Raw genomic sequence first — 11639 nt, forward strand, 5'->3', positions numbered from 1 at the left:
AACAAACGATAGAAATTGAGAAATATTTGGTTTTTTCGGTACCTTTATTCGATTTCGTACGTTTCTTCGATTTCTTCTCACCTTCCTTCACACCTTTCTTCACTTCTTCTTTTCCCATTTCGTGTGTATGGGTATCTTCGTTCTTTCTTCGTAGTGGCATTTTTTTCGAACTATCGGCAAATAAATGGAGAGAAATTAGATCACGGTATGTAGATGAGGGTATTTGAGGGTTTGAATTAAAAATGAGGGCAATTAGGTATTTTTGTGCTCATTAGGGAGTTAAAACAAATAAGGTCATTTTGTCAGGGAGTCATGTGAAAGAGTGGGTGCCCGGTTAGCCAATTTGTGGCTAAGGGCTTTTATGACTCTATGTACAACAATCTTTTGTTTAATATAATTTGCACTTTTATAATGGTATTGACTTTATCTTTCTTCATATTGTTATATTATGATATAATATTGTTGTTTTGATAAAGACCTTGAATATACTATAGTGTATGTACGATGTGGTAGCACATGGGGATGGCTATCATGAAACATATCTTATAGTCACTGTATATTCTAAACTGTTCCTAGTCAATTGAGCCGTCCGCAAAAAGGGATAAGGATCGCTCGAGATTGAGACTAGCATTTGCGATGCCGAGTACCACGTTTCATTGGTATGGAACATAGAGATGTTCAAAGCATGCAAATGGATATTCATATGATGAATGATCGAACTACCCTATTCGGACTTTCCAAGTGGTTATCACTTATCGAGTGGATAAAGTCCGCGGTTTTGGTTGTACACCATTAGTCCTTATTACTTGAAACTGAAAGAGTGGGTGCCCGGTGAGCCAACTTGTGGCTAAGGGCTTTGATGACTCTTTGTATAAACAATCTTTTGTTTAATATAATTTACACTTTTATTAATGGCAATGACTTTATCTTTCTTCATATTGTTATATTGTGATATACTATTGTTGTTTTGATAAAGACCTTGAATATACTATAGTGTATGTAAGATGTGGTAGAACATGGGGATGTCTATCATGAAACACATCTTATAGTCACTGTATATTCTAAATCGTTCCTAGTCGATTGAGCCGTCCGATAATAAGGATAAGGATCGCTCGAGTTTGAGACTAGCATTTGCGATGCAGAGTACCACGTTTCATTGGTAGGGAACATAGAGATGTTCGAAGCATGCAAATGGATATTCATACGATGAATGATCGAACTACCCTATCCGGACTTTCCAAGTGGTTATCACTTATCGAGTGGATAAAGTCCGCGGTTTTGGTTGTACACCATTAGTCCTTACTACTTGAAACATCATTGAGACTCTATATGCTATTACTATGCTTTGACTCGTTTACCGACTCTATTGGGGTCATCAGGTGTCGGGATTGGGTACAGTTACAACACATATAGGAGTCGATGCTTTGTTGTCAAGGATTCACCACATACTTGCGAGTGTGAATATCCTATGCGATCTGAGGAGATATTAGTGTGACGAATCTTTGGCCAGAGTACATGATGTGATTTAAGAAATGGTTTCTTAGTAGCACATGCGATGTCACTATTTGATCTTCAAGATGTATTGCATAGTTATCGAATCTCGAACGACTCTCGATTTACCAATGGTTGTTGATTCGATCGGGATATATGGATGAAGGGACCGTACTGTACGCTAACCAAAATCTATTGGTTCTTGCAGGCACTATCAGTGATACCTAGGGAATCATGGGGCGATGTTTCTAGGCGCTCTTACCATGATTCGATGGGCAAGTCGGAAATTGTTGTTCCGAGTCACAAGGAGTTGTGAGCCCACGGCTAGCTGCATCCCTGAACCATTGAGGGTCACACAGAGTAATGGATTTTTAATCCCCATTGAGATAGTTAAATTTAAAGAGTTAAATTTAATGAAAAAAGAAGTTGGACTTCTTAATTAAGAGTAGAGGAGTAAGATTTCCTAAAATGACATAGGGATGGGCATTTTTGGAAATCACTGAATTCGGATTCAGAAAAATTTATCTTGACTTTAAAAGGTGCAGAAATGGTTTCTGTACACATTGGTGAAATCGGTTTATCAATCGGAGTCATGATGAATTTTATATTAATTTCTGAACATGCGGGCTTTGCTTGTCGGGCTTGAACTTATGACTAATGGGCCCTAAACTGTTAGCGGCCTACATTATAAATAAGTTATTGCAGTACAGAAATTACACACAGCAGGTCACAATTTTCGAAAAACCCTAGTTTTCTCTCTAACAGTGGCTGCCCCCCTCCCCTCTGCTCGGAAAAAATCCAGTCTGTGAATTTTGAATTACAGTCTGGTTTAACGGATCAAATTCGTTAATTCTCTTCGTAGAAACTTCTGATAGATTTTCTAGTGCAATCTATCAGAGGGATTAATTATCCGTTCGTGGACCTGATTGAAGAACAGTTCGTCCATCAGTTCCAGGAATATACAACAAGAGCAGAGCAATCTGTTGGTGTCCATAATCTCGATTCGAGATTGGAGGTAAAAATTTATAATTGTTATTTAATTTTTACACACACAATTTAATCGTTAAGTTTTGATACCCATTATGGAATCGTTCCATATAAAATTTTTAAACTTCCGCTGCACCGGGTATCAATTCTGATTGATCTGATCGCCGTGTTCTCCAACAGAAACATCATTGAGACTCTATATGCTAGTACTGTACTTTGACTCGTTTACCGACTCTATTGGGATCATCAGGTGTCGGGATTGGGTACAGTTACGACACATATAGGAGTCGATGCTTTGTTGTCAAGGATTCACCACATACTTGCGAGTGTGGATATCCTATGCGATCTGAGGAGATATTAGTGTGACGAATCTCTGGCCAGAGTACATGATGTGTTTTAGGTTAATTGGTTATCCTAGTAACACATGCGATGTCACTATTTGATCTCCAAGATGTAATACATAGTTATCGAATCTCGAACGACTCTCGATATACCAATGGTTGTTGATTCGATCGGGATATATGGATGAAGGGACCGTACTGTACGCTAACCAAAATCTACTAGTTCTTGCAGGCACTATCAGTAATACCTAGGAAATCATGGGGCGATGTTGCTAGGCGCTCTTACCATGATTCGATGGGTAAGTCGGAAATTGTTGTTCCGAGTCACAAGGAGTTGTGAGCCCACGGCTAGCTGTATTCCTGAACCATTGAGGGTTACACAAGTAATGGATTACTAAAACCCCGTAGAGATAGTTAAATTTAAAGAGTTAAATTTAATGAAAGAGAAGTTGGACTTCTTAACTAAAGGGAGTGGAATTTCCTAAAATGACATAGGGATGGACATTTTTGGAAATCACTGAATTCGGATTCAGAAAAATTATCTTGACTCTAAAAGATGCAGAAATGGTTTTTGTGCACATTGGTGAAATCAGTTTATCAATCGGAGTCACGATGAATTTTATATTAATTTCTATAACAACGGGCTTGGCTTGTTGGGCTTAAGTTATGGATTGTGGGCTTTAAGGAGTTAGAGTCCTGATACAATTATAAGTAGAAATTATCTATAAATAGAGGTGTTGGGTTCGAAAATCAAATACATTGTGTCTTATACTTTTCGAAATTACACTCTAAATATTTGAAGGGGATTTTCGAAATCCTCAGTCCCTTTCGGAGAAAATTCGGCTTGTGATTTTTATGAAAAATTACAATCTGAATTAACAGATCATATCTGTTTATTCTCTACGCAAACTTCTGATTGATTTCTAGTGCAGTCAATCAGAGGGTTTTGTTTTCTATTCGTGGACCTGATTGAAGAAACGTTCGTTCATCAGTTCCGGGGATATACAACAAGAGCAGATTAAATTCTGTTGGTGTCCATAATCTCGCTTCGAGATTTTAAGGTAAAATATTTAATTGTGATTATTTATTTTACTTACACAATTTAATCGTAAAAATTTTGATACCCAGATATGGAATCGTTCCATATTAATAAAATAAATTTTTAAACTTCCGCTGCACCGGGTATCAATTCTAATTGATCTTAACACCGTTTTCCAACATCATGATACATAAATTCTGAGCTAGGGACTAACCACGAAGTTCAAGCTTCAATTAGAGATTTAAGTTTATTTACTGTTAAATTAAACACAATGTAAATATGGTACGTAAATAGTGTGCTGATCCAATATCTCCCTAACTTTGAGGCAGTTAATTAATTAATAATTAATTAGTCATTAAATTAGTAATTGAATTTAACGCGATGTAATGTAAATATGGAACTCAAACCAAAGGAAAAGTACTCATTGAGGTGTGAGGAATTACAAGAGGGTGAGAAGATAAAAATACAATTAAACTCATATATTTAAGTAAAGTGTAATGTAATTAAATTAAATTAAACACAATGTAAATATGGTATGTAAATAGTGTGCCAATCCAATATCTTAATTAGTAATTAAATTATTAGTAATTAAATTAAACACAATGTAAATATGGTACGTAAATAGTGTGCCGATCCAATATCTCCCTAACTTTGAGGCAGTTAATTAATTAATAGTTAATTAGTCATAAAAGTTTTAGTAACCCAGATTCTATTTTGAGATAATAATATGTTAAGCATGATTAAGGGTTAGTAATTAACCAATTTCAAGGCTTAATCGAACTTCAGAATTAAGAATTTGACTTTTAATATTTGAGCCAGTTTGGACGGTCCGAAGAGGACTTCGGACGATCCGAACTTAGCAAATCGGGGGCTCTGAAGAAGGGTTTGTTGACTTCGGAGTTAAGTCACATTCGAACGGTCCGAACCAAGATCGGACGGCCCGAACTTCCTTGTGCCAAGTAGGCAGGATTACTCAGCCATGGATTTTGACAAGTGTCAAAATTAGAACACTTCGGACGGCCCGAAGTGGAGATCGGACGGTCCGAACTCGACGTGTCTCGCATGCAGGAAGTAAGCTGGATCGGACGATCCGAACTCAGGTTCGGAGGCTCCGAACTTGACCGGAAATTTTTCTATAAATAGGGCTCATTCGGATTCATTTTGTATTATGAATTCCGAGTTTTCCTTCTACAGTTATATAGTGTGAGTTATACACTTGAGGGCCCTATCGGTTATAATAGAGGTTCTGAAATAACCAAGGTGTGGTTATAGTCATCCGAGACTAGCAACTTCAAAGGGCTTACTACGGACGAAGGTATGGTCCCGGAATCTATTTAAGTTTTGGGAGTACTTATTAGCTTAGTTAAGGCTTATAGAACTTGTGTAGTGATACGGTGAACTTTTGAATATAGGCTTGGAACCTAGGATCCTACTAGACTTGAACTAGCCTAGAGGTACGCACACATTGACTGAGATTGTCAGCGAGTATACATGTTTATATGTTGCATTTATTTGGAATTATTATGTGGCATGATGTATGTTTTACCGTTTTCTATACTCATATATCATGTGCACATACACGTTGAGCTTATACCTTGATATACCTGATTATAGAGCCGCTCAGCTCTATACTCGATAGTCTGTCAGTGAGAGTACCGCGACGGCGGGGACATGCATGTCTGACTACTCTGGTGTACTAGACGAGTGTGGTTGCACCCAGAGTTTTATCCGTGCGGTGGCAGCACTCATGTGGCCCGGTACTGTGCATGACTTTTCAGATGACCCTTTACCAGTCATCATGTTGCATGCATCATATATATACGTTTACTCATGTTTATGTACTGGGCGTTAGATGACCCTTTACTAGTCATCATGTTGCATGCATCATATATATATGTTTACTCATGTTTATGTACTGGGCGTTAGCGCTCACGTCCTAGTTATTATCTTGGACACCCTATTCCACGGGACAGGTCGCAGGATGGACGGAGCCGGTAGTTCGAGGCAGGACTAGGGAGCCGAAGATTTTCAGGGGATTTTATACAACAGGATTTGATTAGCTGTATAAATGTTTTAGAAAGTTTATTTTATGCTTTTCGATATGGTTGTATCACTACAGTATTAAGCCTGGACTTGTTTTACTAAGCTGATATGTAAATTATGGATTATGTTTCCGCACATTTTACTCTGTTAAGCATTTTGTTGTATTAAAGTTTAATGCATGCTATTAGTTGACAGTTAGTAGGTGATTCCATGCAGGATCACTACAAAATTAGTAATTGAATTTAATTAACACGATGTAATGTAAATATGGAACTCAAACCAAAGGAAAAGTACTCATTGAGATGTGAGGAATTACAAAAGGGTGAGAAAGTAAAAACACAATTAAACTCATATATTTAAGTAAAGAAAGAAGAGTAATGTAATTAAATTAAATTAAACACAATGTAAATATGGTATGTAAATAATGTGCCAATCCAATATCTTAATTAGTAATTAAATTATTAGTAATTAAATTAAACACAATGTAAATATGGTACGTAAATAGTGTGCCGATCCAATCTCTCCTTTAACTTTGAGGCAGTTAATTAATTAATAATTAATTAGTCATAAAATTATTAATTGAATTTAACATGAAGTAATGTGAATATGGAACTCAAACCAAAGGAAAAGTACTCATTGAGGTGTGAGGAATTACAAGAGGGTGAGAAGGTAAAAACACAATTAAACTCGTATATTTATAGGTAGTATAGATATAGATATAGATATAGAATATATATATATATATATATATATATATATATATATATATATATATATGTGTGTGTGTGTGTGTGTGTGTGTGTGTGTGTGTGCGTGTGTATATATATATATATATATATATTTAATCGAGTATTCGGGTCGGAGATGGTAGGATGTAAATACATCCTCCTCAATTTCGAAATTCGAAATTCTCATACTCAATTATCTATTTATTTAATCGGGTCCAAACTTCATACTCTCCTCCATTCGAGTCGGGTATCGAATTCTCCATCGAATTCGGAGGAAATTGTCATCCCTAATTAATACTTACTCAATTTAAATTGGAATGGTTAAAAAAAATTAAGAGGGATGAATAGTGTAGTTAGCACCATTGGATAATTGGATTGGATTCCTAAATCAAGGAGAAGGCCCAACCCAAGTTTTTTTTTTATAGCTTTTTTTCCCCTCTAAACTAAATATAAATTTATATTTCTAAATATGATTGCATTTGTCTATTGGAGTATAAGTTTAGTACTCACATAGGTATATATAATAATTTGAGACGAAAAATAAAAATATAACCAGAGACAAATAATTCTATCATTTGGAGTTCATAATAAATTTCATTATTTAGTTTTTTTTGTTTTTTTTTTTTGCCTTCAGAAATCGATCTAATATGCATTTGACACTCATTTATTGTGACTATATGCAAATGATTTCGATAAAGTCCAACCCATGAAAAAATATAATACTTATTATGTCAAAAGTCCTTGAAGTACTACTTTTTGTTATAGATATAGACTGAATTGACTGATGTAATGGATACTAAAAAAAATAAAAAATAAAAACCAACTCTTAATCACATTTATCTAGGAATAAACTTAATGAGATGGCACTATTGTTAGAAATATGGCCAGGTTAGTAGCACAAGGTTACAGACAGGAACTTGTTTCACTTTCCACCATTTAGAAAACCACTTGGTTGTTAACTGTTATTTGGTAGAAAAGAAATCTCCAACACATAATATACACAATCACAGCTTATCTGCGAACCAATTCAAGTTCCCACATAATAGATGTCTTGCTAATTCCACAACTTATCTGGTTAAATTAAATACACAGTCACATAATATGCCTGAAGTATTGCACCATTATGCACATCGTGTAGCCATGAATCGACATCATCGCTGTGTTCTTGTCCAGCGCCGCAGCATTATATATGTGTTCTTATCAAAAGAGGCGACTAAGTCGCAGTCGTATTTGTCGCTTACGATTACGATCCTCGTGAGCAGATGCACCTCGCCCTCGTATCCGTGAGTGTCTACATGATAACGGATGAAATAAAAAGATAATGATGATGAGAAATTTCATGTGAAAAGGGTGAAGTTTGATTGAAAGGGATTTGTTAGTTTTCTTACCTTGACTTGTTTTTGTAGGTCTTTAATGTACTCAACTGCCAGGTCTAGCATATCTGATGTATTTGTTTGCTGCCAATCAATAACATTATAAAAAATTAAGGAAAAAACAAAGAAAGCAGAGTTTAATCTGAAAGGAGATCATTAACAAAATTGAACCATTTTGATCAAATTCTCAAGTTCTGCAAAATTTTTGGACGAAAAATGATCGCCATGCTATACGCGGATTGATCTACATCCTTCTAGCATGGACAAATCCCCACCCTTTGATCCCCAACACATCGCATCGGACCGTGTAAAAATATAGGGGCGATTCGAGGTATCGGGGCATTGGGTGAAGATCACTTGGTGCATGCACATCTGCCATACACAAACAGCACCTCACGAGATGTCATCCATTACAAGAGGTTCACATGACCAGGCTTTGCAAGTGTATTTTCCAACAAATGGGACCACAAAATTTAATAAGTACCTTGTCCATATTTGGGAAAAGATCTTGCAGCTTCTTCATTTTTTCACTTATTCTGGTCCGTCTCATCTACAAAACCAGAAAAAATATGTTTTCGCCATCAAAATCTTGACGAGTTTTACTTCTGATCTTTAGATAATTAGAGCAACAATGCTCGCCTCGTCTGTCTAATGGTATAATGATTGAACCAGAACAATAGAATTTTGCATGATTTAAAATATTTGAGTTGTGTTGTTATCGTTGGAAAACAATTTTTAATGCAACAGCAAGAGCTTGGGTGGTTTACGGTGTAAAGATTTGTACTATCATCATTCCTGTTGCTGCAACCACATGAGAAGCTCGATACTAGGTTATGCAATAGGATATTTACCCTTTCGGCTATACTTCTCGGATGCGTGGCAAAACCTCGTTTGGCCCGGATTTGACAAGGAACAGTGTCCTGTTGAAAATGCAAGAACTTTTGCATTTCGACTGTATTCGTAGATGTATTTGGCAAGCTCAAATGATGAACTAAACCTGGAGACTTCTTCCGAGTAATTTCCTCATTCTGATTATTATTATTTTTTTTAAAAAAAAAATGACAATCAGAATAAAATAAAGTCACAAAAACACAAGAAAATTAAATGGAAAGACAACAAAATTTCAACCTGATTTTCCAATCCATTGAAACCGGAAAACATCTTCAAATCAGCATCTCGAGTTCTTTTCAAGCCATTGAAAGAAGAATCGTTCCACGGCTCGTATTCTCTGCCGTCAAGAATGCGAGAACCATGTGGCGCCGGCCGTTTGTCTTCGGAGCTAGTTGTGACTATGCTCTCGTTGCAGTTCTCGGGTATGGTGGGCATGAATCTTGAGGTCGTTGAAGTTGGTGACGAAAAGTTGATTTGATTGTTCAAACCTCTCGATGAATTGGCTGGTTCTGCGTGATTTTGGATCCTGTAATTCCCCACCCCTCCCATTGAAGCTAATCCTGAGGTGAAAACACATATTAGTCCACAAAAATTGTGCCTATTTTGAATATATTTTGAACTAGAAGTACACAGGCCAAATACTATATAAAAACTTTTCCATTGATCACCCTTTACCAATCCAATTCCCACCAAACAAACGGGAATCTTGAGTAATTAATACTCTCATACAAACACAGAACCAATATGCGGCGGTAGGGTTGACCAGCAAGGTTCTAGATAATCGAATTCCGGCATGTGATAAATGGGATGACAAGTGAGAAAACAAAAGCACAAAAAGTGAATTGCTCGACGAAACTAGCATGGCCTATTATTCTGGTTCTCACAAGGGTTCATTGTATTATCCTGAGATACAGAATCAAGGATTTGTAGCATAAACAGACTAAAAATCAGCAATTCCAGCAAAAAGTACAGCAGAATTATCACAGCACCAAAAACAACGTTAAAGAGAAGGAAACAGAGAACCTCAATGAAAATGAATAATAAAGAAACCTACCAGAGAGAAATCCAGCAGGGGAACTCGTTTGCCTAGCAAGATTTGTGCCATTGTTATTCACCTTATGAGCTTGAGTCTCCATTCCCACAGAATAAGATCCCACATACCCCATTTCCCCGCCAATCTCCTGTTTCGTCGAACACTGCATCTGGTTCAGATCAAGGTGGCCGTTATCCATGAAAGCGGAGAAGAGAGCTTCAGAATCATCACCAGTGCTGCTGTTATTGTCTGCGGTGGATTCCAAAAGGGTTGCGAGAAACGAACCCGGAGCAGTCCGATACCTCGCTAACCCACAACATTGCTCTTGATTTTGCTGGTTCCCAAACAAATCAGGCCCCATCGATTCTTTGCTCCTCAAGAACTCCCCCTCGGCCGAAATATTCTTGATATTGCCGCTGTTGTTGGGGAAAAGAAAGCTGCTACTGCCGTTTCTGCTCATGTTAATTCTGAGGGGTGCAGAAGAAACCAAGTCAACGTTAATGGCGGCTTCAAGATCGGGTATTTGGAGAGATTGAAAAATCTTGGATTCGAAGCTTTGGGTGGAGTAGTGAAGCAAGCATCAAAATGGAAACTTTCTGCTATTCTTTATTTCAACTGATTTCTCGAAAGAGAAAGAAACATGGCGGAATTCGAGGGGGCGGCCAATTAAATTCCTGCAAGAATCTACATCTACAGTGGGAAAAAAAAAAAGCCTGTTTCTGCAAATCCACAAACCGCACCAGAAAAGGCAAAAAGGGAATCAGATTTGCTCAAAATTGTTGTAATCTCTATTTAGTATTTATTGACTCCATTTGCCTCGCTCGCACTACTTCCTGCTCCTCTTTCCCTTTGGGTTTATCCTCTCGCAAATCCATTGCTGACGTTAGTTTTATATAGCTAATTTTATTTTATTTTTCTATAAAATATCTATTAAAACTATTGTGAAACGCTGTCACATATGCACCAATCATCTAAATTATATATACTATAAAAAGTAAGGTCGCATAAAATATAGTGGTTGTTCATGACTTTAGTCAATAAGATATTTGACTCTCAAAAACGTAATCGATAGACCATTTCATAGGAGTTTATATGATATATTTCTACAATGAAAAATAATATTACATAAAAAGTACTTCTTATGTCTCATTCTTGTATGTTGTATTTTTTTTTTCATTCGTCCTAGTTATATAATATAGTTTTTCATATTTAATGTTATATTTTCTATTATTTTATTAATTTATCCATATTAATTAATATTATTAATTATTTTTACAATTATTTTATCTTATTAATATCTTAATTAAATAAAGGAAAATTGAGAATTAAAAAACTTAATTTTCCAAACACTTTCTCAATCTTCATGAAAACATACAAGTCTAAATGAGTAGCACCGATGGAATAATATTTGTTCATGGTTCGAGTTGAATAAGAGATCTTTCTGTCAAAATTGACTCGTAAAATCATCTCATAATAGTTTTATGAGACGATTTCATGAGTCAATTTTGTGAGACAGGTCTCCTACCCGACTCGATCTATTAAAAAAAATATGTCAAAAATACTATTACTTTTCTCATTCTTCTCACAACCATAAAATTGTGAGATCGTCTCACAAAAAAATTATTTAAAATTTTCTTATAGATTAATTAATGATATAATTTATATTTAAAAAAAATAGAATGAATGAGTTACATTACGCAATGGGAGAGTCGA

The 11639-nt window shown here is 36.0% G+C and overlaps 1 protein-coding gene across 1 annotated transcript; it reads right to left on the bottom strand.

Moving 5' to 3' along the window:
* Positions 1–7543: 7543 nt before the first annotated feature.
* On the bottom strand, positions 7544–10792 carry LOC140870844 (transcription factor bHLH130-like). Its single transcript, XM_073273251.1, has 6 exons — positions 9948–10792; positions 9131–9453; positions 8854–9030; positions 8487–8552; positions 8018–8086; positions 7544–7920 (listed from the first exon to the last, which is right to left on the bottom strand). Exons 1-6 carry the CDS (start codon positions 10384–10386, stop codon positions 7873–7875), a joined length of 1122 nt encoding a protein of 373 aa, XP_073129352.1. The 5' UTR covers positions 10387–10792; the 3' UTR covers positions 7544–7872.
* Between the last annotated feature and the right edge of the window lie 847 nt (positions 10793–11639).

The sequence above is a fragment of the Henckelia pumila genome, unplaced genomic scaffold, assembly GCF_033568475.1.
Source record: "Henckelia pumila isolate YLH828 unplaced genomic scaffold, ASM3356847v2 CTG_270:::fragment_1, whole genome shotgun sequence".
Lineage (NCBI taxonomy): Eukaryota > Viridiplantae > Streptophyta > Magnoliopsida > Lamiales > Gesneriaceae > Henckelia > Henckelia pumila.

Coding starts and splice junctions, on each gene's coding strand:
- LOC140870844 (XM_073273251.1), bottom strand. CDS start 10,386: ATGAGCAGAAACGGCAGTAGCAGCTTTCTTTTCCCCAACAACAGCGGC. Junction 9,454..9,947: donor CCCTGCTGGATTTCTCTCTG/GTAGGTTTCTTT, acceptor TTTTCACCTCAG/GATTAGCTTCAATGGGAGGG. Junction 8,553..8,853: donor CGAGAAGTATAGCCGAAAGG/GTAAATATCCTA, acceptor CTGGTTTTGTAG/ATGAGACGGACCAGAATAAG.